Source organism: Tursiops truncatus, chromosome X (assembly GCF_011762595.2).
Source record: "Tursiops truncatus isolate mTurTru1 chromosome X, mTurTru1.mat.Y, whole genome shotgun sequence".
Lineage (NCBI taxonomy): Eukaryota > Metazoa > Chordata > Mammalia > Artiodactyla > Delphinidae > Tursiops > Tursiops truncatus.
The window spans coordinates 4048624-4074567 of record NC_047055.1 but is presented as its reverse complement, the minus strand read 5'-3'; the positions used below and the strand labels follow the sequence as shown (position 1 = coordinate 4074567).

Below are 25944 nucleotides of genomic sequence, written 5' to 3'. Positions count from 1 at the left end.
TAGCTGTCTCCACGCGCCGGGCCCCCGAAACAAGGTTTCCCAGCAGCCTCCAGGGCGAAGAGCCCCGCCCCTCGGGGGCTGCTCCCCAGACTTGGCCGGCGCCCTCTACCCGCCCCGCCCCCGGCACGTGACACACCCCCACCAACCGGCGCGCGGAGGAGGGCGGCGGGCGGTGGCCGAGGGAGGGGAGGCCGCAGGGGGCGGGCCCTGGAGGGGGCGGAGCGGGGCCCGGGAGCCGAGCAGCCTGGCAACGGCGGTGGCGCCCGGACCCCGAGGTGGGTGCGCGGTCGCGGCTGGCCTGGCTCCGAGCCGGGCGCTGCGGGGACCTGTGGTGGGGGGGGGGGGCCGGGAGGAGGAAGTTGGGACTCCCGGGGCCGGCAAGTCCCACGGGGCCTCGCAGCACCCGCGGAGGTGGGCGGGGGGAGGGGGGTTAGCCCGAGTGCCTTCGCTGTCCCGGCCGGCTTGGGCTGAGGCCGGGGAGCAGCAGGCAGGTGCCTCCGGCTTCCCTCGTTCTCCCCGCCCAAGGTCCCGGGCCGGCGGCGGGCGAAGGTAGGGACAGGAATCGGGCCGGGAGGCTGGGGGAGTGGGGGCGTCGCGGCCGCTGCCCGGACTTTCCTTCCCCGTCCCAGGGCGGCGAGCGGGCCGAGCGGCCGCCCTGCCTCCCCGGCGACGCGCCGCGGCTGGTCTTCACCCTGGCCCTCCGGGCGGGGCGGGAGCCTGCCGCATCCCCCGTGGGTCCTGCGGAGGGGCCGTAGCCCGGCAGTGTCCGCGAAGACTCGATCGGCGCTCCTGGACAGTGTTTCTGTGCCATGCACGGGAGGTTTGTCTGCTTTTGCAACAGTTGAGGGAAGATCTGAGGAGGGAACGGTTAGTTCCCTGATACGCAGTCGGAAGTATGCACAGGCACGAGCAAGCGCCCTTTGCCGGGTTGCCTCCCTTAACTGTCTTGCTGCGCTCAGGAAGTGAAAACTAATTTTAGTTTTTGCCTAAGCAAATATGAAATCAGTCTGCTGAAAAACCCATATCACGGGCTTTATAGACGCATGCAAAGTGTGAAGCGAAGTGGATTGAGACTGGTTTTTAAACAGACATAGTAGACCTTCACAAGAATGGAATCATGCCGTATTAGAATTGACTGGGACCTTTAAGTTTATATTGTTTCCCCGTTAGGGAAGCTAAGGCCCAGAGAGGTTAACTAATGTGACAACTTAATGGCAACTTAAAGGCAAAGCTAATATCACAAGTCAGGTTTCTGGGGGCATCTCAGCATCTGTGTAGCCTGGGTAGTTTTTATCACAGCTCAGTTTTGTTCCTTGTGAAGTATCCACCGTAGAGTCTAGAGACCGAGCCAGCGATTTTGTTGTAGTCCAAACCATGTTTGAATTACCCTCAAAACCAGTTTACCAGCCAAATAAGACTCTTGGGCTTGTTCATTTATAGACAGCTTTCCCTTTCATCCAACATATATATTGGGCATGATCACTTGTTCACCAGATTTGACTCTGAATGACTTTTGGCTGTTTCACAAAACCCAGTATACCCTTGAGAGATTCCACAGCATGGAGTAGGTTCAAACCAGAGGTCCTGCCACTGTGTAGCAGCTTCCCGAGGTACTTGAAAGCGGAGAGCGTCCGTAGGGGCTTTTAGAGTCTAGTATGGTTATTCAACGATTGGTCTCCTTACCTTAAAATTCTAACTTGTATTTATTAAGTTGTCAGTGGTTTCATTCATTAAACGCAGAATGCCCATGCTGTGCCCGCAGTGTCCTGAGTGCCGGGAAGACGGCAGACGGCACCACTGACGAGGTCCCTGCCTTACAGAGCTTCTGTGTGGGGAAGCGGACAATAAAAAAATAAACAATGACAGATTTTCCGGCGGAGATGAGCGCTATGAGGAAGAATAGAACTCTGAAACTCTGACATGACCATGCAGCAGGCCAGCATGATTGAGCGGGGGTTGGGTATCACTTAGCATCGCTAGTGTTAGATGGCCAGCGGCGGCTCCATTAAAGCAAATCGCCAAATCCAAAAGTAAATCTGTCTGAATCCGGGAGATCCTACGGGGTCATCATTTCTCCAGCCATTGCCTCTTGGATGATAAGTTTGTCACAGCCTCATTTTTACTTGCGTTTTCCCCTCCCATGCAAACAGTAAGTGGTTTCAAACACCCAGGGAGGCGCCCTTCAAATCCCTCGCAGTCTCAGTAGCTGCCTCACTCCAGCTACGGAAGGCCCTGCTGACCGAGGTCAGGGTTAGGTGTTGATCCCATGCCGGTGTCTGCTGGCTGCGAGCTACCTGACACAAGGATTTCTCTTCCCGCACATTGGTTTGTACTGGGAACCTATCATGTGAAGGGATCCTCATTCCTTGTGTTGTGTGCTTTGTAAAGAAACTAGTTCAATTTGAAAGTAGCTCTAGAGTCAAGAGGCGCCCAACTTCCCCAGAAGAGTGCCAATGAAATGGCATTAGTGATAACTTACCATAGAGTTTCATCTGCTTAGTACCTTTTCAGTTCTTTCCTTTTCTGTATGTTCAGTGGCTTCAAAGCAAATGTTTTCATTTTTATAGGTTCCGAAAAATCATTAAAGTTACCCAAAAAATACGCCCATATTCTTTGTTCCAAAATGAAAGGAGGATTAACAGAATGTAGTTACTTTAAAAACCACTGAAAGAACATGGGGTTCTTGCTCTTACTGGGGGCTCCAAAATAAGGAGAAAAGCGGAGCCTCTTCAAGGCTTAGGCGACATTTTGAACTGGTGGCCAAGGATTTCAAAAGGCCAGAGTTTTTCTTATTTCCAAAGTTTTTTCAATTTTATCAGAGAATAAGAGGTTGTTTTCATTACTTGCTAGTAATTTCCCTTCCCTGTTTCTGACCTCTTTGAAGTTCTGCTTTCTTTCTTTTCTAGTTTCTCTGTTCATTATTCCTTTTTGGCAGATGGGGGGACAGGGGCTGTCGTTCACCTTTAAGGTGTTTACTCAGGATTTGAATCCTATCTAACTTTGGGCGAGTTCCATACCTCTGTGCCTCAGCTTCCTTGTCTGTAAAATGAAGATACTAACAACAGTACCTTCCTCCCGGGGCTGTTGGCCTGCCTGCGTGGTAAGGCATGTTAGGTGCTTACAGTAGCATCTTACACATAGTAGGCACTCAAGAAATGTTAACTGTTATTGACTTGAGCTACATGGAACTCCTTTCTTTTAAAGAAAAAAAAAATGATTCTAACCATGTCCCAGTAAACTTTGGGAAATCCAGTAAAGCATGATTTTCTAGACGTTTCCCTGCATTTCATTGTTGACCCGAGCTTTGAGTTTCAGGTGACATTGGCAGCAGCTCACACAGTTCCTGCACGGCTAAGTTCTCTAAAGAGAACTTTCTGTTTGGACTCAGAAATTACTCGAGCCCATATTTTGTTTGTTGCTACAGACAGGAATAGAGCAAGAGAGGCTTTCTTCCAGTTCCTCTCCCTCGAGAGCCAGAGAGGACCAGGAGACCCAGTTGGGGTTAGTCGAGTGAGATCCAGTTGCCATCCTGTAGTCAGAGGATGGTTTCTCATGGTAAATGTTTACAACGGATTTATCCACATGACCACCAGGAGAGTTGCATCCTTTTCTTTTTAAGAATGTAGCAGGCATCTCTTTAGAAAATCGGCATCGTGCACTAGTGCTTTCTATTTCTACCCGGAGGAACAAAGAGTGGTAAAGGAGCCTTGTGTCTGTGGGAGGTGGTAGGAAGCCCCTTCTTAACTCCATGACACTGGACAAGTCATTTCGCCTCGCTGCTGGTGCTTCCTCCATTTGTAAGATAGAGCTAAGACAGCCTGCACCACCAAGCTCCCAGAACTCTTCAGAGAATCCAGTGTGCACCAACGTCCTTTGCAGACTGTACGGCGTTATTATTATTGCATCTGTGGGCGTTATTATTATTGCATCCGTGCGTTATATAAGCCGTCGCTATTTGGAGAACTGGTGTGAGAGGGCAGCATCCTTCCTGTTCTTGGCCCATCTGCCCCCGAGCTGTAGGTGTGGCCTCTCTGACCCCCACCCCCAGCTTCTGTCAGCAGTGAAATATGCAAGTGTTTTGTTACCTCTCTCAGACCTGAAGCCATTGGTACACTTTGTGAGCTTCCATTTTGTTTATTCCTGAAATGATAGTACTGTGTAGCCAACAATCCCAGGGCGATAACGAGGCGATCTCTGCACCAGGGAATATTGCCTGCCTTTCCTGTCTCCGAATGGAAGCCTTTCCTTTTTTAAATCAACACTTTACCTTAGCTCCACAATGCAGCTTGAGGCCCTGCCGAGTTCCTCCACTCCTGGGGACGGGATGGGAAGAAATCCAGGGACTTGATTGCTCTCCGGGTCCACAGCACCTTCCCTGTTCGAACAGGATGGGTGCCGAGAGTGCTCCTTTCTTGTTACTTGAATTTGTTCCTCGGTATCTTCCTTGACGCTCTTGTGATATGTAACACCTGTGTATTTCAGCAGTAATTTTTTTCATCTTCCAAGCTTGTAATAAAGAGGGCTGAGGTTGAAGACGTTTTTCCTGGGCAGGTGAAACCTAACATGGCCCTGTACACGCAGCGGACATTTAGTGAATGTTCTTTGACTTGAACTGGACAAGGGGGCATAGCTTAGAATTGTTGGGATGTGTTCATTTCAACAAATTCTGTTATCTTTCTGGAGATCAGAGTATGGGATGAGTGTACAAGATGAAAGGGAGCTCATGCTTAGTCTTTCTTTCCATGGTCAGTTAGCAAATGAATAAGAAAGCACTGAGTCCAGTGGGGCGAGAGGTCCCACACGTTGCTTTCCTACCTTTTTCTTCCCAGCTTCTGGACTTTTAGACTATTGTCACCAGTAGTTTGAGTTTAGGTTTGTTTTTTGCTTTGCTTGTTGGTACGTTTGGGGGTGGGAAGGGGTAAGGGAAGTTGAAGGTAATAATTGAAAGTAAAAGTAGAAGTAACTTGTTTGTAACTCATTCAGCTCGTATTCCCTTGCCTACAGACCTCGGGGACACGGTGTTGCCCTTTCCTTACCTGTGATAATTGTTATATATTGCTGTCTTGTCCTTGGGCATTTTGCGAGGAGCCTCTTCCAACAGAAGGGGCTGCTCCGCCAGGGGGTCCTACTTTCACCTTCACAGGAGCTCTTGAGGTGGAGGTGGGTCATACAGGGGATTCTTAGCGTCAGGTGGTGTGGCTTGAAATGCCCTTGTATGACCCTCAAGTTCCTTTATGGCCCTGGGACGACTTAGGCGGGGACTGAGCTGTCAGGGTTCATTCCAGCAGGCCAGGAATCCGCCCGAACAGTTTTACTGGAAGAGGAAATGTACCTGCGCAGCAGTGAGCAGCTGCGACCTGTCAGTACTAACCGTGCGTCACAGTGAGAAGGAAGATTGCACTCGGTTTCAGTGAGACCCCAGGAGGGTGCTGCCGTTGACACTGGTTGTGTGGCAGGCAGGACAGAAGAACCCCCAATCCAGATTCCATTTTGAGCTTCCTGGTCCTGAGATGTTCTTGCACATGTCGGTGCTCCTGGATCTGTCAGAGACGGTGGGAGTCGCTGCCACCCTCCCAGGTGGAGGACAGTCGGAGCTGGCCCTCACCTCTCTGTAGCCCTTGCTGCGAGACATAATAACTGATTTTTTAAAGTTGAGGCTGAATGTAACCCTGCCACCATTTCCTTTCTTCACTATTATCAACTCTGAAATGATATGATCCTTTCTCCAGAGCTTCCCATCATGTCTGTGCCACAAAACAGTTTTTCCTTGTTGATAAAATTGTTCTGCTGCCTCTGCTCCTGGGAGCTTAGGAGAAATGCAGAATCTTAGGCCCCTGTAGACCTACACAACCAGAATCTGCAGGCTAACAAGACCCCCAGGTGATCTGTATGTAAATTAAAGTTTGAGAAAGTTGGTCTAAGTAGCAGTTCGCATCCCGGCTTCCGGATCCTTTGGGACCAGGCTGTTCATTAGAAAAATAATTCAAGCCACATGTGTAATCCCGTTTTCCTAGTAGCCGCATTAAAAAAGACAGATGAAATCAATTTTTATAATATATATTATTCAACCCAGTATGTCCAAAATATTATCATTTCAACATGCAATCAGTATGATAATTAGTGAGACGTTCCCCTCCCCTTATTTGCACTAAGTTGTGGAAATCCAGCAGGTGTTTTACACCTACAGCACGCCTGTTGGGACTAGCCATATTTCAGGCTCCACATACTAGGAGCTCCAAGTGTTGGACAGTATAGCTTTGAGAGATACAGTTTGGCCTTGATTTGTTGATGATGTCATCAGATTTGCTGTCCATGCTCAAAGAGCAGTTAGAGCTTCTGCTGCCTGGGTAGTAACTTGCATTAACGTTCGGTGTAATCGGTGCAGAGCCCTTTGCCCGGTGCTACCGCGTACATCTCATCTGAATCCTCACAACTTTGTTTCAGAGAGTTCTTCTCAGGGTTTCAGCTTGGTAACCTGTAGTGAAAAATCGCCATCGGTAGACGTGTGGAATGCAAGCTTCTTTCTCGGGGGCATCTTCAAAGGACTCAAGGGACGCCTCTCCTCTGGCTCAGGGCGGAAATGGAAGCTTCCTTGCGCGCTGCGGACCTGCAGACCCGTGGTTGGCCACGCTGGCTGCTCATTAGAATCACCTGGGGAGCCTTAACGACCTGCTGCCCCAGCCCCACCCAGACATTCAGATTTATTTGATGGGGTGGGAGGGAAGAGATCAGACATCTGCATTTTAAAGAAGTGCTCTGGGTGATTCTGGCGTGCCGCCCAGCTCGAGAGCAGCTGTCCGCAGCTTTGCTGCGCCGATAACCACCCGGACTTGGGGTTGAAGTGCAGATCCTGACTCAGGGGGACGGGGACGGGCGGAGAGCCCTCCTCCCGCAGGGGACGCGGATGCTGGAGCCGCGGCCCGAGCTCTGACTCCGAGGAACCTGCGCTCCAGAATCACCTGAGGGCGGTTCCCAAGCTCCAAGTTCCCTGGCAGCTAGCCTGGAGTTTCTGATTCAGGAGGTTTGGGGTGGGGCCCGGGATCTGTACTGAAGAAGGCGCGATGTTTTCCATATTACACCACAAAGTATTATGTTGACTTTAGGGTTTGCGTAGGCGCATTTCTAGTGCACTTTTTTGGGGGGCGGGGTGGTGCAAATGGATGTTGAGTTTTATCAACCCCCGTTTCTGCCTTTATGGAGATTTGTCCCTCACCCTTTAAACCTGTTAATGCGATGGGCTATTTTAAGGGATTTTCTAATATAACTTGGTAGCGTTAACCAGGTTTGCATTGCTGGCATGGACGCGTTTCTTACTGCTGGGTTTGTTTGGTAATATTTTCTCCAGGATCTTTACATCTGTATTTGTGAGTGAGATTGGGCTTTAATTTTACTTTCCTCTACTGTCTTTGTCTAGCTTAGTATCGTTTTGCTAGCCTTATACAGTGAGTGAGAGCATTCCCTTTTTCTGGTCTCTGGAAGATTGTATAAAACTGGAGTTATTCGTTCCTTGAATGTTTAGTAGAACTTGCCCCAGAGCCAGCTGTGCCTGGTGCTTTTGGTGTGGGAAGGTTTAAACTACCAGTTAATATCTGCCGGATCTGTACTTACGTCCGTCTTTTCATTCTTAAATCTTCATATTGTTTGTGCCTTCTCTCTTTCTTCTTGATGAGCCTTACCAAAGGTTTGTCTAGTTGTGGTTATGCACTGTGAGGTTTGTCACTATGTAGAAAGGAATGAGCAGAGTTATATTCTCCAGCGTCTTTTTGATTAACTTTAATGAAATGATATGATTTGAAAGTCAGATTTTTATCAAGGTATATTCTGAAAAGCTTTTCTTTCACTCCTGTCTCCTGCCAGCCATGCTGTTTCTTCCAGCCACTCCAATCAATATTATTAGTTTTTAGTTCATTCTTCTGTGTTTCTTCTTTTGCACATTTGAGCTAGTGCGCACGTGCGTGCGCCCCCCCACACTTTCACACTTACTGCATTTCCTTCCTTTTCTTACACCAAAAAAGCATACTACATACACTATTCAGCCTCTTGCTTTCTTTTTTTTAAAATAAATTTATTTATTTTTGGCTGCATTGGGTGTTCGTTGCTGTGCACGGGCTTTCTCAAGTTGCAGGGAGCGGGGGGCCCCTCTTCGTTGCGTTGCGCAGGCTTCTCATTGCGGTGGCTTCTCTTGTGGAGCACGGGCTCTAGGTGCGCGGACTTCAGTAGCTGTGGCCCGCGGGCTCAGTAGTTGTGGCCCGCAGGCTCTAGGGCGCAGGCTTAGTAGTTACGGCGCATGGGCTTAGTTGCTCCGCGGCACGTGGGATCTTCCCGGACCAGGGCTCGAACCTACGTCTCCTGCATTGGCAGGTGGATTCTTAACCACTGTACCGCTAGGGAAGTCCCAGCCTCTTGCTGTCTTCACTTAAAATATACCCTTGAAATCTTTTTTTTTTTTTTTTTTTGCGGTATGCGGGCCTCTCACTGCTGTGGCCTCTCCCGTTGCGGAGCACAGGCTCCGGACGCTCAGGCTCAACAGCCATGGCTCACGGGCCCAGCTGCTCCGCGGCATGTGGGATCCTCCCGGACCGGGGCACGAACCCGTGTCCCCTGCATTGGCAGGCGGACTCTCAACCACTGGGCCACCAGGGAAGCCCCCTTGAAATCTTTTTGTCTTCATTTTCTCTTCTTTCTTTGGATTTATTCTGCTGCTTGGATGTTTCAAAACACAGTATTTTTATTATTATTTAGTTCTAATATATTCTGATTTCCATTGTGATTATTTCATTCACAATGGAGTTGTTTAGAAGTTTATTTTTAAATTTACAAAAGTTTTCTAGGTATTTTAAAAACCGATTTCTAAGTTAACTGCATGATGGTCAGAGAATGTGGTCTGAATACTAGTAGTTCTTTGAAGTGATTTGATGGTAGGTTTATATAGATAGTATTTTGTGGTTGGCTTCTTTCATTTAGTGTAAAGCTTTTTATATTCATCCATGTTTTGTCATTCATCATGTATCAGCAGTTGGTGACTTTCTTTTGCTAAGTACTATTCCATAGTTTGGCTGTAACAGTATGTCCATGCACTAGTTGAGGAACATTTGAGTTAATTCCGTTTTTTGGCCATTATGAATAAAGCTGCTATGAACATTTGCTTACAAGTCCTTGTGTGGACTCATATTTTCATTTGTCTTGTGTAAATACTTAGGTGTGGCATTGCCAGGCCATATGCTTTGTGTATGTTTAACTTTACAAGAAACTGTCACGCTATTCTCCAGTGTCTGTGCAGTTTTGCGTTCCCATCCCACTGGCAAAGTGAAGTATGAGAGTTCTGCTTGGGCCACGTTCTCACTAACATTTGTTACTGTCTGTCCCGTTAAATTGTAGCCATTGCAGTGGGCGTGTCATAGTAGTTCATTGTGCGTGTTCCTAATGACTAATGATGGTGAGTATGTCTTGTGCTTGTTGAGCATTTGTATATCTCCTTTGATGAAGTGTCCGCTCAGATCTTTTGCCTGTTTCTTACTGGATTGTCTGTCAGTTCTTTATATATTGATATTTTGGATACAGGCCTTTATTAGATAGGTCATTTGCAAGTACTTTCTCCTGAACTGTGATTTACAGTTTCATTTTCTAAACTGTGCCTTTGAAAGAGCAAAGGTTTTTAATTTTTTTTTTTTTTTTCTTTTGCGGTACGCGGGCCTCTCACTGCTGTGGCCTCTCCCGCTGCAGAGCACAGGCCCAGCAGCCATGGCTCACGGGCCCAGCCGCTCCGCGGCATGTGGGATCTTCCCGGACCGGGGCAGGAACCCGCGTCCCCTGCATCAGCAGGCGGACTCTCAACCACTGCGCCACCAGGGAAGCCCAAAGGTTTTTAATTTTGATGAAGTCCAGTTTATTGGGGTTTTTTTCTCTTATGGTTTATGCTTTTTGTGCTCTAAAAAAACTTTGCCTAAGTTCACAAAGATTCCCCCTGTGTCTCCCTCTAGACTTTTGCAGTTTTAGCTCTTTGTTTAGACCTATTTGGGCAGATAGACCCTAGGGTGGCACCCCTGATTTCTGCCCTCCACCCCCATGTTCATACCCTGTGTAATCCCTTCCCTTGAGTATACAGCTTTCTGAGACCTTGAGCAGAGGATCCCGGTAAGGCATGCCCAGACTCCTGACCCATGACCCACACAAACTGTGAGATAATTAACCTGTGTTGTTTACAGCTATTAAGTTTGTTATACAACAGTATAAAACTAATACTTATGTGCTTCACTTCAAGTTAATTTTGCATATTGTGTGAAGTAAGGGTCAAGATTCACTTATTTCCATATGGACATCAAATTGTTCCAGCATCATTTGTGGAAAAGACTGTCCTTTTCCCATTGAATAACCTTGTTACCTTTGTTGGAAGTCAATTAACCATTGCTAGGACCTCCAAAAGGTGGGCCTAATTCTGCAGTCTGTTCTGTTCCATTGATCTATATGTCTAATCTTATGATGCCAGAACCACACAGTCTTGATTACTGAGGCATTATAGTAAGTTTGGAAATCGGGTAGTGGAAGTACTCCAACTTTGTTCTTTTTTATTCCCCCTCCCCCCCGCAAGACTATTTTGGCTATTCTTGGTTCCATATAAATTTCAGAATCATCTTGTCAATTTCTATGACAAAGCCTACTGGGATTTGGTAGAGATTGCATTGAATCTGTGGATCAATATTGACATCATAACAATGTTGAGTGTTCTGATCCTTGAGCATGATATGTTTCTCCATGTATTTAGGTTGTCTTTACTTTTTCTTAGCAGTGTTTTACAGTTTTCAGTGTATGGATCTTGTACACATTTTTGTTAAATGCATCCCTAAATATTTCATTTTTTAAATTATGCAGATGATACTTTTATACTTCAGTGTTCATTTGTCCATTGCTAATGATACAAATACATTTTTTATGTTGATATTGTATATCATGCTGACTTACTAAATTTATTTACTAGTTCTACTAGTTTTTCTCTAGTATTCTTAGGATTTTTTACACAAGTGACCATGTCTGCAAATACAATTTTAAGTCTTCCTTTCAATATGTTATGTCCTTTATTTCTTTTTCTTGTCTTATTAAAGTTGCTAGGATCTCTAAAATATATCAAATGCAAGCCATAAGACCAACCATCCTTGCCTTATTCCCACACTTGGTGGGAAAGCATTGCATCTTTCACCATTAAGTAGATGTTAGTTATAGGTTTTCCATCGGTTACTTTATCTATTCCTAGTTTGCTGAGATTTTTTTTAAAGAATCAGTATTAGATGTTGAATTATGTTTGTAGAAGCTATGTCTCAGATATAATCTTCAGGAAGATAGTACACCTCATGAATAGCCCTGTTGACTCTACATATCACCACATTCACACTATTATCAACCACCACTACCCAGCTTTTCCTCCATCTGGAGCTTGGGGATTCTTTTATTTTTCTGTGGATCAGCGCATACAGTCATCCCTCAGTATCCATGAGGGATTGGTTCCAGGACCCGCTGTGGATGCCAGAACCCATGGATGCTCAAGTGCCATCGTCAGCCCTCTGGATCTCTGGGTTCTGCATCCGTAGATATGGAGGGCCGACTGTATTGCTCCTTCAAAAGCCATGGCAATTCTGTGTCGGAGTCATGTGTCATTGTTATGGTACTGGAATTTCTTCATCTTCTTTCTTTGCCATTCTTTTGACACGGTTTTGGTTCCTCTTCATCTCCTTGCCTTTTTTATTTCTGCCTTTTTTTCTTTGATTATTTCTTCCACATCTATGAAAACTTCCTCCATGCTAATAGTGCCAAGTTCTTGAAGTGTGTGCATGTGTGTGTGTGTCTGTAGCAGGGATGGGTAGCCACTTGTATTTGTGGCTGGAATAATAGGTAACTGCCCCAAGTAGGAAGATAACCGTTGTCCATACTGTGGGTCACTGCAAGTCTCTTTCTGAAACTACAAGGCTTCTAGCGAAGCCAGTCTTTGGAGATTCCCTTTAGACACTCCTTTAACTACTGTGGCAAAGTGCCTATTGCCCAGGCTACGAGTCCTGCTGCTGATCTTTGTTAACCCTCAAGGCCGACCTGCTCTTGTAAATTAGGACTAATTAAGAGGTATCAAGCCCAGCATTTTTAACAATTGGGAGATCCTAGGCAACATTCAGAAACCTCACCTGCTCCTTTTTCTTCTAGCCCATGTAGAGAAGGGACAGGTAGCTCCAAATCAAAATTTTCCAGCCCAGTTTTTGGAACTCTTCTTTGGAATTGCCTTCGGAGACCATGACCATGACAACTTTTACAAAATATCCTCAATGGAGTCAAATCTCTGAGTAAAGACTTGGCATTTGCCTTCAGTCCCAAATCATTTTGAGGCCCATCTATTAAATAAAGAGAGTGGGCACTCATGGGAAGCATTGTTTTTTGTTTAAAAATTGAGATATGCATCGCTTCTCGGCCTTTGAGCTAAGATCAAGTGTAAAAATTGAGATATGGTAAAAGTCATGAGATGGTGTCTTATCTAGCTTTAAGCTCTAAAAGCATTTTCAAAAGAATTGGAAGAATACTTTGCATAGTGACGGTGTCCCCGGAATAAGTACACACCATCAAAAGGGACGACTTTGTAGAATAACTCAACTAGCTACATGTGCTCTGATAGACATTTTTAACCCTTATTAAATTTTGTCCTTTTTAATATAATTTGAAAAGACTCTTCCACAATACAAAGTACTACTGCAGTCAAACAAGAAGGAATATACTGGCTCAGGGCCTCACAGACATGGATTTGGAGGGGAAAGTCACTATTTGGTTAATCATATTTAAAATGAAGTCTAGTGTTCTTATTTGTGACCAGATTTTATTACAGAGATGGAATTCCAAAAAAAAATTTTTTTATTCAGCTGTATAAGCAGGAGGCATAACGTTTTCATTTTTTAATTTGATCATCAATTAGAGAATTTAGAGCAACAGACATCTGTTAGTGGGTATAGTGGGTAAGAGAACCAGACTGCCTGGGTTTGAATTCCAGTTTCGAAAGTTCTTGGTGGACATGTTTAACCTTCCTGTTCTCAGGGTTGTGTGTTTTCATATGAAGGAGTATTAGTAGTTGCCTTATGAGGTTGTTGGCAGTATTGAAGGAGTTCATCTGTGCTTAGAACAATGCCTAGCACGTAGCAGAAAATCAGTAAATGGAAGCCAATTTGCTTTAATTGTCTATTTAACTTACACCTGTTCGTTGTCTTTATTGCTGTTTAACTTGTCTTATATTTATTCAGCTCCCCAACTCCGTTGCTAGCTCCTTGAAGACCTATCTCAGTTTTTTTTTTAGAATTTCTCACCATGCTCCAGAGTAGTTGCCTAGTACGCATTTGTTGACTGATATTTGACCTCTTTGGAAACAGGATTAAATAATTGTATATGTCGAGTAAGGAGTATCTCAGAAATGATTAGCCTGGTGTCATTTCATTATTTCTTCTAAGAAGCTATATTAATATTTCCGTGCTGGTTAACTTAATAGGTGTTCAGTGAATGTTTATATATGGATTGACAAGCTAAATTGTTCTGGTAACCGTATGTCGACCTTTTTGTAGATTGTTAATTTCTGAAGCTAACCTCTTGCTTGCTCTGCTTTGGATTGTGTCCTCATAGAAGATATGCTGGTAGGCTTAGCCCCCTGTAACTCAGAATGTCATCTTATTTGGAAATGGGGTCACTGCAGATATAACTAGTTGAGGTCATACTGGAGTAGGGTGGATCCTTAATCCAGTATGGCTGGTGTCCTTATAAGAAAGGAGAACACCATGTGAAGAGACAGAGACACACAGGGACAGCACCATGTGACCACAGAGGCAGAGATTTGGAGTGATGCAGCTGCAAGCCGAGGAATGCCAGCAACCAGCAGAAGCTAGGGGGAGGCAAGGAAGGCTCCTACCCGGGAGCCTTCACAGGAGCATGGCCCTGCCAACGTCCTGATTGCAAACTTGTAGCCTCCAGAACTGTGAGGGAAGAAATTTCTGTTGTAAGCCATCCAGTGTGTGGTACTTTGTTTCAGCAGCCCCAAGAAACTCAGACTCCCATCCATTATCTTGCCCTTTTCCCCTTTGCTGCTTGAATTAGAGTGTTGACAACCCTGCAATTTCATTTCCTCTCAAATGGTTGATTTGCCTCCATTTTCTCCCATTATCCATCTTTCCCATATATTTTGAAATTAAAAAAAAAAGTTTCCTGCAAGGTCAGACAAAGGTGTTGGAAAACCCGGCACACAAATGCCGTCGCAGTTCTGACACGTGTGCCAGAAGCTGTTCGGAACGTAATAGCGGTGTCTGCAGCCCGTTCACGTGGCCGCTGAGGAGAGCATGGCAAGCAGCGTGTGGAACGGTGGACCGCTCTGCAGCAGGGAAGAGGAGCAGGGCCCGGCGCCCCACGTCCACATCCGTGGCTCTTACAGCAGTGCCGTGTGAGAAGAGCAAGGGCCCGCAGAATGTGTAACCATTCCTCCTACGTATAAAAGTTCAAAACCACGCACACTCAACGTATTATTTGGGGATATATCCATATGTAGAAAATGATACAGGTATGCGAGGGAGTCATCAACACAAAGATCAGCCCTATGGAGGGAGGTTGGAGCACCTTTAATGCCCAGGGGCTGTCTCCAAGATCACGCAGGTTTCTGAGGGTGGAAGTGTATTCACTGCCTCATCAGCTGAGGGCCCAGGCTGCTCCTCACGGCATCGCAGTGGGAACCAGCCCCTGGCCTTAGGAAGCTCTGATCTAACAGAGAGACATAAAATGTCAATGGCTAGGTAAGTGCAGTACAGCATGAGAAGTGAAATGTTAGAAATTTCTACAACATACAGAGAAATGAAGCATGTGCGTTGTATGTGCGCGTGTGTACATGGGCAGAAGCCTCCTCTGTCTTGAAGCTCCTGCTTCTCCTCCCAGTGAACGTGCCTGGAGGAATTGGGCTGAATGGCAGGTGCTCATCTCCAACCTTCTCTCCTCTCTTTGTTTTTCTAGAAACTGCGCATCTGCTCTTCAGTTTCTTTCCAATCCTTCCCCCCGCAGTGCTAATTCCAGTTGGAGGTTTCAGCGTTAGTAATGCCCAGTCTGGGAAGGTCTGTGGGAAGTTCGATGTTCTGAACCAGCGCCTTCCTCACTATTATAGCTGTGGCTCTTAGGTGTTTACTCTTACCTTCAACAATTACCTTTTTTTTTTTTTTTTGCGGTACGCGGGCCTCTCACTGTTGTGGCCTCTCCCGTTGCGGAGCACAGGCTCCGGACGCGCAGGCTCAGCGGCCATGGCTCACGGGCCCAGCTGCTCCGCGGCATGTGGGATCTTCCCGGACCGGGGCACGAACTCATGTCCCCTGCATCGGCAGGCGGACTCTCAACCACTGCGCCACCAGGGAAGCCCAACAATTACCATTTTAACTTCTGTGTAAGAAGGTACTTTTCACTTATAAATTGAAAATACGCTTTTGGGGAATAGTTTCTGCCCGGGGAAAATAGTTCTGTCATGGAGCAGATCAGCTGGGCTCATGAGTTTGGGAATTGGCAGGTGGATGGGGAACTTGATCTTGTTCCTATTTTAAAACTTTGTTTACTGGCAGGTATTTGGTGGTTACAAAATCCATTGGTGAATTTAATGATCTAAGTGTATATAAAATTGCTAGGTAGCCTTTTTACATTAAAAAAAGTTAACCTGCTGGTAGGTGGCTTTTCTAATAGTTGCTTTAGCATACCAATTTTAAGTTACGAAGCATTTCTAAAGTTACCCTGTTCCATGGCCACAGCGCATGCCGCTGGAGCCAATCAGCTGTCTTGCAGATGTGCCATTTGTCATGAGGGAACCAAGGACTAGGCTGAGTGGATCAGCTCAAATCCATCACTAACCACTGGAAAAAATGATTCAAAATGCATTCTTCACTGAATCTGAATTATAGTGTTTTTAGCCAAAAGGTCTTGACAACATTTAAAGAAGTGGAAGTAAGTGTATTGTGATCTTTAAAGTGAATAGTAAATATCAAAATGATACAAAGAGTGAGTTTCTAAATGAAATACTGTTTAAGATTTTATAATTTCCAAAGAAGAGTCATCAAAACAATGTCCCTTGAGCCCTGAGATTTGATTTGGCTGAGTTAAATCAAGAGGCTCTAACAGGGCTTCCCTGGTGGCGCAGTGGTTGAGAGTCCGCCTGCCGATGCAGGGGACACGGGTTCGTGCCCCGGTCCGGGAAGATCCCACATGCCACGGAGCGGCTGGGCCCGTGAGCCATGGCCGCTGAGCCTGCGCGTCCGGAGCCTGTGCTCTGCAACAGGAGAGGCCACAACAGTGAGAGGCCCGCATACCGCCAAAAAAAAAAGGGGGGGGGGCTCTAACACATGTGTTGGAGGTATCTTTTTGGACAATAAGCCGCTTACATTGACAGGGGGTAATCTTTTGGAATAACTACAGTTAGATCTACTCTGAGACCTCTAGTGTATTTCGATATCCTTGAGTCACAGTAGAAGGCAAAGAGGCAAGATCTCCGTGTTAGGGATCCCATGGAAAGTTTCCCTGGGCTAGGAGTCGAGTGTTGTCTTTTTTTTTTTTTTTTTTTTTTTAATGGAAGTAGGCATGCTTTGAGAATAACCTGCTTTAAGGCTGTCTAGAGCTTTGCCAAGATTAGGTGGATTATCTCAGAAAATGTGTGCAGAGTGGTTAGGCAGTGTTAGATATTGTATATTTTATGGAAAATCCGGCCTAGTGTGTCAGCGCCACTTTGAGGAATGACTTCAAAGCGTCTCTTGTAAGAGGAAGGGACCTGGTATTTGAGTGCCTCTGTTTTGCCCTCTGCCATGCCAGCATTTTACACGTTACTTATCACCGCCCCATGAAGTAGGTAGTATCATGCCCACTTCACAGACAGAGAACTGCAGTCTGTCCAAGGTCGAATGACTATTATTAACCAAGTGACAAAATTGGGATTTGAAAGCCAAACTGGTCCGAATACAGATTCCCTTCCTCTTTTCAACTGTGTCACACGATTTTGCAGCTGGTCATAGTGCGATTTTACAAGGTATAAGCTACGAATGGTGGGGTTAATGGCTTATATATTAGTTTAAAAGTCTGTCATACAGAGTGAAGTAAGTCAGAAAGAGAAGAACAAATACCATAAGCTAACACATATATGTGGAATCTAAAAAAAAAGGTTCTGAAGAATCTAGGGGCAGGAAAGGAATAAAGATGCAGATGTAGAGAATGGACTTGAGGAGACGGGGAGGGGCAAGGGTCAGCTGGGACGAAGTGAGAGTGGCATGGACTTATATATACTACCAAATGTAAAATAGCTAGCTAGTGGGAAGCAGCCGCATAGCACAGGGAGATCAGCTCGGTGCTTTGTGACCACCTAGAGGGGTGGGAGGGAGACGCAAGAGGGAGGGGTTATAGGGATATATGTATACATATAGCTGATTCACTTTGTTATACAGCAGAAACTAACACAACAATGTAAAGCAATTATACTCCAATAAAGATGTTAAAAAAAGTGCACATAGACTGCTGGTAGAAGTATTAATAAAACAATATAAAAGATTTTAAAATAGGACATGACTATTATTTACTTTGGCTGAAGAAATTTCACTTGGAAATAACTTTATTTTGATAGTTTAAGGCAGAGGGTGGCAGCCCGTTTTTGTAAATAAAATCGTTCTGGAATACAGCCACACCCCTGTATTTCCCTATTGCCTGTAGCTGTCACAAAGCCGAAAATAGTTACTCTCTGGCCCTTCACAGAAAAAGCTTGCAACCCTTGTTCAAAGAAAAATGTATGAAGATGAAATAAACTCCTACTTTTGCAGTTCATTGTTTGTCTTCGTGTGGGATGAGCAAGTATAGAGGTTGAATTGATCGTCCCTGGTCTCTGAATGGCTGGGGCATGAACATCTCTCTTTGGTGCAGGGTGGTTTGGTTGAGCGCATCTTAACACATCTTTTTCATTTCTTGCCTCCGAGGTGGCCTACAGTCAGAGCAACTTTTTTTTTTTTAACATCTTTATTGGAGTATAATTGCTTTGCAATGGTGTGTTAGTTTCTGCTTTATAGCAAAGTGAATCTGTTATACATATACATATGTTCCCATATCTCTTCCCTCTTCAATCTCCCTGCCTCCCACCCTCCCTATCCCACCCCTCCAGGCGGTCACAAAGCACCTAGCTGATCTCCCTGAGCTATGCGGCTGCTTCCCACTAGCTATCTATTTTACGTTTGGTAGTGTATATATGTCCATGCCACTCTCTCACTTCGTCACAGCTTACCCTTCCCCCTCCCCATGTCCTCAAGTCCATTCTCTAGTAGGTCTGTGTCTTTATTCCCATCTTACCCCTAGGTTCTTCATGACCTTTTTTTTTCCCCTTAGATTCCATATATATGTGTTAGCATATGGTATTTGTCTTTCTCTTTCTGACTTACTTCACTCTGTATGACAGACTCTAGGTCCATCCACCTCACTACAAATAACTCAATTTCGTTTCTTTTTATGGCTGAGTAATATTCCATTGTATATATGCGCAACATCTTCTTTATCCATTCATCCAATGATGGACACTTAGGTTGCTTCCATCTCCATGCTATTGTAAATAGAGCTGCAATGAACATTTTGGTACATGACTCTTTTTGAATTATGGTTTTCTCGGAGTATATGCTCAGTAGTGGGATTGCTGGGTCGTATGGTAGTTCTATTTGTAGTTTTTTAACGAACCTCCATACTGTTTTCCATAGGTGCTGTATCAATTTACATTCCCACCAGCAGTGCAAGAGTGTTCCCTTTTCTCCACACCCTCTCCAGCATTTATTGTTTCTAGATTTTTTGATGATGGCCATTCTGACCGGTGTGAGATGATATCTCATTGTAGTTTTGATTTGCATTTCTCTAATGATTAATGATGTTGAGCATTCTTTCATGTGTTTGTTGGCAATATGTATATCTTCTTTGGAGAAATGTCTATTTAGGTCTTCTGCCCATTTTTGGATTGGGTTGTTTGTTTTTTTGATATTGAGCTGCATGAGCTGCTTGTAACTTTTGGAGATTAATCCTTTGTCAGTTGCTTCATTTGCAAATAGTTTCTCCCATTCTGAGGGTTGTCTTTTGGTCTTGTTTATGGTTTCCTTTGCTGTGCAAAAGCTTTGAAGTTTCATTAGGTCCCATTTGTTTATTTTTGTTTTTATTTGCATTTCTCTAGGAGGTGGGTCAAAAAGGATCTTGCTGTGATTTATGTCATAGACTGTTCTGCCTATGTCTTCCTCTAAGAGTTTGATAGTGTCTGGCCTTACGTTTAGATCTTTAATCCATTTTGAGCTTATTTTTGTGTATGGTGTTAGGGAGTGTTCTAATCTCATACTTTTACATGTACCTGTCCAGTTTTCCCAGCACCACTTATTGAAGAGGCTGTCCTTTCTCCACTGTATATCCTTGCCTCCTTTATCAAAGATAAGGTGACCAGATGTGCGTGGGTTTATCTCTGGACTTTCTATCCTGTTCCATTGATCTATATTTCTGTTTTTGTGCCAGTACCATACTGTCCTGATTACTGTAGCTTTGTAGTATAGTCTGAAGTCAGGGAGCCTGATTCCTCCAGCTCCATTTTTCGTTCTCAAGATTGTTTTGGCTATTCGGGGTCTTTTGTGTTTCCATACAAATTGTGAAATTTTTTGTTCTAGTTCTGTGAAAACTGCCAGTGGTAGTTTGATAGGGATTGCATTGAATCTGTAGATTGCTTTGGGTAGTAGAGTCATTTTCCCAATGTTGATTCTTCCAATCCAAGAACATGGTATATCTCTCCATCTATTAGCATCATCTTTAATTTCTTTCATCAGTGTCTTATGATTTTCTGCATACAGGTCTTTTGTCTCCTTAGGTAGGTTTATTCCTAGATATTTTATTCTTTTTGTTGCAGTGGTAAATGGGAGTGTTTTCTTAATTTCATTTTCAGATTTTTCATCATTAGTGTATAGGAATGCCAGAGATTTCTGAGCATTAATTTTGTATCCTGCTACTTTACCAAATTCATTGATTAGCTCTAGTAGTTTTCTGGTAGCGTCTTTAGGATTCTCTATGTATAGTATCATGTCATCTGCAAACAGTGACAGCTTTACTTTTTTTTTTCTGACTTGGATTCCTTTTATTGCAAAAGTCAGCACAAGTTAGTCTTGTAGATCCCGTGTTTCTGGGCATTCAGGTGCAGAACAGAACTCTCTTTGCGAGTGGTTCTCACTGGGGGCGATACTCCCCCTAGAGGCCAAATTGGAAACGGGGGGTGTTTTTGTTTTTAGTGTAATTTGTATTGAAAAATACGTTATTATAAATCACTGTCCTTTTATTATATTTCTCCTTCATCCTGGAGCACAGGCATTATATTGCTGATTTTTAAAATTGTGGTTGGTTTGATAATATCCTTGACTTTCATTGCAGGCTAGCCAAAGGGGCTTTGCACAACTTTGTTTTATAATAAGGGGAGCATTGGGTCTGGGAGTACTGAGCAGCTCTGCCCTGAGTATTTCACATTTTTTTCAAAACAGACTTCCAAGTAAAGAAAGCTCCCTTCGAAAGACCTGGAATTCTGGATTCAGAGGCTGCTTGTGCAGGACTTCTTGCTCGCTGGCAGCCTTTCGAAGTCGGTTTGCAGACTGGGTAGGTTCCCACAGCTCTCAAGGGAGCCTCCAGAGAGAGATCACCCGTAAGCTTCATTTAAACAGCAACACAGAGTAAGAAAGCACAGCGAGTAAAATCCAAAGAGGAAGGCCTGTGTGCCTTTCCTCACTGTTTGTACACAGAAAGTGTGGGAAAACCCCTAATCAAGGGCCATCGATTGCAAATCGGTGACCATGGCCACTGAGCTCCCCTTGGAGTTTAGATTTTGCTTGCAAAGGCCCAATGAGGTGGATGTCAAATTTATTTTCTAATTCTACTGCTTTTAGATGTTTCCGGTAAGGGTAAAAATGGTCCTTATTTATTTGAGAGTGTTTATAGTTACGTCTGCCGCAGGTGTTTTGTGAAATCCTATTTTTCATATGCAACGGAGAGGGGAGCGGTTTCTTAGTCTGGAAGAAGGGCGTGGGGGAAGAGGTCTTTGTACCTTAATTTGAAATATCTATTCCATTGTAAAGTCTGTAGTGCAGGATGGTAGTTCTTTTTGGTGCAAGTTCCTTATGGTGCTTCAAGGCGCCAGAAGTTAATGCCATTCTGCTGTGCGGAGCTATGGTGCCTTGAGCATCTTGATTAGCCAAGGATTGGTTTTACCCTTTTTTTAAGCTTGCATAAATTTCTGACTTAAGTGAAATATCGGGCAAACAACAGTTAAGTTTTTTGGCTGAGTCTTTATTAAAGCCCAGTTCATTCATTCATTTAATGGATATCTATTAAGTACCAACTGGGTGCCAGGCACTGTACCAGGTGCTGTAACTGCAGCATTAAGTAAAACAGACCAGAATCCTCATCTGCTGGGGGCTCGTATTCTGGTAGGGGCTTGTATTCTGGTGGGAGCTTTTATTCTGGTGTGGAGGGTGGACAGTAACAACAGGTTATCTGGAAGGTGGTAAGTGGTAGGGAAAGGAGACAGAGGGAGAGAGAGGGGCAGAGAGAGAAAGAGAGGAAGGAGACAGACAGAGGGAGGGGGGAAGAGAGGTGAAGGGACACGGAGGGACAGAGGGAGATACCATGAGACCATTGAGGTTAGTTGGCTTGAATTTAAAGAGAGACACAATTGAGGCCATGCTGTAACTTTAAAATTTGATTTTTTAAATAATGCCACCTTTATGTAGCTTTATTTGAAGGGGTTGTGTGTGGGGGGTCTCAGAGATTGCTTGCCTAGATGAGTTTTCCTAGCTATGTTTCTTACTCTAAAACTCCTTCTCTACTGAGACTGGGACCAGTCTCATCCAACCTGGTTTCTTGAAAAATAGAGATCACTTGGACTCACTTTTCCCTGGATGGAAAGGATACTGCCCTGTTAGGAGGTGTCAGCTAGAGCTGGTCCTGCCACTGACTCAACGCTGGGGTCTTGTCATAGTACCCTCTCTAGGCTTTCCTGCCATCTTCTCAGTAATAGGAGAAGACTGGGCTTAAATCATCACAAAAGTTTTTTTCAGGATCAAAAAAGATAGGAGTCTACCTTTGGTTAGATTCCTGAAATTAGCATATATATAGGGAATTAAGTTTCAGTTTTCACTTTAAAGCCAAGGTAGCCCAAATTCAATGTTTTTTAAAATAAAAAGGATTGAAGCTTGATCTTTAGGGGTTTGGGGCAAAATACACTATAACCAAAAGGGTAGCTGACTTTTGTAAACTTTACTATAGCTTCTAATTATTATTGAACGCCATTTAGACCAACAGAGATATTTTATAGATGAAGATATGGATATTAGAGACAGCTCAGGGCCTGCACTCACCCATCTAGTACGTTTTCTACAACTCTGCACAGGGTCCAAATGAGACAGTATTTCCATGTACTTTATTTTTTAATATAAATTTATTTATTTATTTATCTTTGGCTGCGTTGGGTCTTCGTTGCTGCACGCGGGCTTTCTCTAGTTGCGGCGAGCGGGGGCTACTCTATTGTGGTGTGCAGATTTCTCATTGCGGTGGCTTCTCTTGTTGCGGAGCACGGGCTCTAGGTGCGTGGGCTTCAGTAGTTGTGGCACGCGGGCTCAGTAGTTGTGGCTCGTGGGCTCTGGAGTGCAGGCTCAGTTGCTGTGGTGCACGGGCTTAGTTGCTCCGCAGTATGTGGGATCTTCCCAGACCAGGGCTCGAACCCCTGTCCTCTTGCATTGGCAGGCGGATTCTTAACCACTGTGCCACCAAGGAAGTCTCTCCATGTACTTTCTCAAGAGAAGCTTTATATAGCTAGATCACCACTGGCCATGCACTGTCCCTGTGGTAGTTAACTTTCTTCCTAGTATTTCTAGGGTCAGACCTAATTTGTAGAAGAATTGGTTGTGGCGTCAGCATTCAGTTATTATCATTTCATTATTGAAAAGGATGCTAATAATTTGTTAGCAAATATGTCATGTACTGTTCTAAGCCCTTCATGTGTATTACTTCATTTTGCCCAACTATGCTGTAGTAAGATAGAGATAATAGCAACCGAAACCCAGAGAAGTGAAATAATCTACCCAAGGTCAAATAGTGAATTGCACAGTCGGGATTTGAATGGAGTCGGCTCAGTACCTGTGCTGTTCAGTGTCATGCTGCTCCAGCTCCTGTACATTTCAAGGGTCTGTTGCAACCTTTCAACAAAGAGAGGCTCACTGGTGACATTTGAAAGCAAACCTCATCATGGAACTAACCCATGTTACCCAGACCCTTGGATTTCTCAGCTTTGTACTCAATCCAGCTTTTAATAGTAGCGTCTTCTAGGGTAACTCTAAAAATGAGGGCTTTAGACATAAAGACTGCATACTATTGGATTCTGTTTATATGAAATATCCAGAATGGGTAAATCTATAGAGATAGAAAGCAAATATGTGATAGGGGCTGGGGGAATGGGGAGTGATAAATGATTACTAATGGGTATGGGGTTTTGGGGGGGAAGTGATGAAAATGTTCTAAAACCAATTGTGGTGATAGTTGTACAATTCTACAGATATACTTAAAACTGTTCAATTGTTCACTTGAAAGGGGTGTGTTATATAGTAGGTGAGTTATAGCTCAATCAGATAGTTAAAAATAAGGGGAAAAGGAGGACCTCCCTCTGTTAAATTTAGTTCATGTTATTTATGTTGAAAAAATATTTATTTATTTGGCTGCGCCAGGTCTTAGTTGCGGTGTGCGGGATCTTTAATTGCAGTATGCGAACTCTTAGTTGTGGCATGCGGGCTGTAGTTCCCTGACCAGGGATTGAACCCAGGCCCCCTGTATTGGGAGCACGGAGTCCTAGCCACTGGACCACCAGGGAAGTCCCTATTTAGTTCATTTTAAATTGAAGTTTTTAAATGAGGATTGATGAAAACAGGAAGACTCATCTTTCTTTTATGGTTTATAAACAGGACCGTGAAGACTGAGTCGATTATATAACCCAGCATTTGAAATGTCTTATGTTGACTTGACAGTAATAACTTAACATGTGTTTGAAGACATTGACTTATACGATAAAAATGTTTTAAATATTATAGCATCTGATTACTAAAAGTAATTCTATATCCGTTCCTGATGAAAATCCCCCAAATATGTAATATTGTTTAGTCAGTAGAATAATTTCAGGGCAGAAACATCTGACTTGCTCTATCCAGTCCATCTCATCCATTCTGCTGTCTCAGAGAATAATGGGTTATTTGACTGGATTTGAATTTACGATTAGAGAGGTTTTTTCCAAGGCTGTATTGTCTGAACTATTTTGTCTGCATTTAATTCATTCTAGAGTTATTCATTAATCTTTTTTAAAAAGTTATTTCTAATTTTAGATCGTGCTACCTCTTAATAGTTTCAGGTCTTTTAAGTTTAGTATTCCTTTCTATAAAGAAGTATTTTATTTTGCCCTAAGTGTTCATGTTTAAGCCTCTGCAGTAGTTTCCTAGTTCCAGTGTTCTGGGATTTGGTGAACTGATACACAAGCTCAGAGCATCATCATGTTTCACAATAGTGTGTGTTTTGCACATAATCAGTCATTCGTTCATCAAATAGTTATGAGTGTCATCGTGTGCCAGGAGATAACCTTGACCCAAATGGACCCCCAGTCTTGCCCTTGGAGAGCTGAGCTCTGGTGGAGGAAGCCTGGCGGTGCTAATCTTGTAAGATTGTTCTCACCTGGCCATCTTGCTGCCTCTTTGTCCTGATGGGTACCCTCATCTGCATCTTCTTTCACCTCTCAGGCCTTACTTAAGGACATTGAACAGCAGTGCACAGCTATCAAGTCACTAGGTTTTGTTCCAAGGGGTAGTGATATTTTCCGTGGCATATTTTGTTAGTGAGTGGTTGGTCTTTTAATGAGCCTGGCAAAAAAGATCCTATAAATATCCACAGTCACCTGCTGAATTGGATGTGGTTTAACCACCAGTGACTTCGTATGTCTCTCTCGGTGTCATTAACTTTGATAAATAAAATAACCAAAGCACTACTTAGTTTCCTGTTGTTGCTATCATCTTCAAAAGTCTAAATAAACCCCTGGGTTACCAAGGTATTGTATGTATTCCGAATATGATGGTTTCATTTATGTCTGAATTGTGATGAATAAGCCTTATTTAAATGAAGTATATACTTTCCCTAGAAAATGCTGATTAAATCAAATCTTCCTAATTTGATTTCCATCAAATCCATGCCACTTTAACTTGCCTTAATTTAGAGAAAACAGAATTATTAAAGGGGAAAGAAGAGTGAGTTCAGCAGTCTCCCCTTTTTATCACTCCGCCTGGCTGCCTCTTAACTGTCTTTAAAAATTAAGAAATGTGGAAATTTGAAGCCTGTTGCACAATTAGTGAACATTAAGTTTTCTCCCATGACAGTTTGAAGGCTAGGAATAAAAATTCCGGGAACATGTGTGGTGTCTTCTGCTGAGCTCCCCCTTCTCTGGTCCTCCACGGTTCCCTGCACCTTCATCGGAGCTCTTTCCCATGAGCTGTGTTGTGGTTGATACTTCGTGTGTCTCATTCCCACTGGAGACTACGAGGGAAACAGGGCTTGTCAAGCGTACTCCTGCTTGTTCTCAATTGCAGTATGTTTGAAATTGCATACAATTCCATTGATACTGAATGTTGTCTTTCTTGGTAGAGTTTCCAGTATGGCCTCTGCACCGACTTCTAAATATAATTCACACTCCTTGGAGAATGAGTCTATTAAGAGGGTAAGTTGAGTTTTCAGATTTATCTGTGCCTCCTTCTCTCATTTCTCCTTTCGTATTTGAATATTAGGTGCTCATTCTGGGTTTCTTGAATTATTAATTTCATTATTTATTCACATAATGTAAATTCTGTGATACATGTGGTTTCA

General features: G+C 44.1%; 1 protein-coding gene across 10 annotated transcripts in view; it reads left to right on the top strand.

Moving 5' to 3' along the window:
• The first annotated feature begins 203 nt into the window (after positions 1–203).
• Positions 204–25944, top strand: part of MTM1 (myotubularin 1) — a 98597-nt gene continuing 72856 nt past the window's right edge. For 4 of the 10 annotated variants that reach the window (XM_073798772.1, XM_019939288.2, XM_019939285.2 and 1 more), the window contains exons 1-3: positions 15417–15435; positions 20544–20655; positions 25726–25798. In XM_073798772.1, coding sequence (XP_073654873.1) covers positions 25782–25798 — 17 coding nt within the window. In that variant the 5' untranslated portion in view covers positions 15417–15435; positions 20544–20655; positions 25726–25781. Of the gene's footprint in view, positions 276–449; positions 550–15314; positions 15436–20543; positions 20656–25725; positions 25799–25944 lie in introns of those variants that run through there. The other 6 variants (XM_019939286.3, XM_019939287.3, XM_073798773.1 and 3 more) reach the window with 5 other exon arrangements.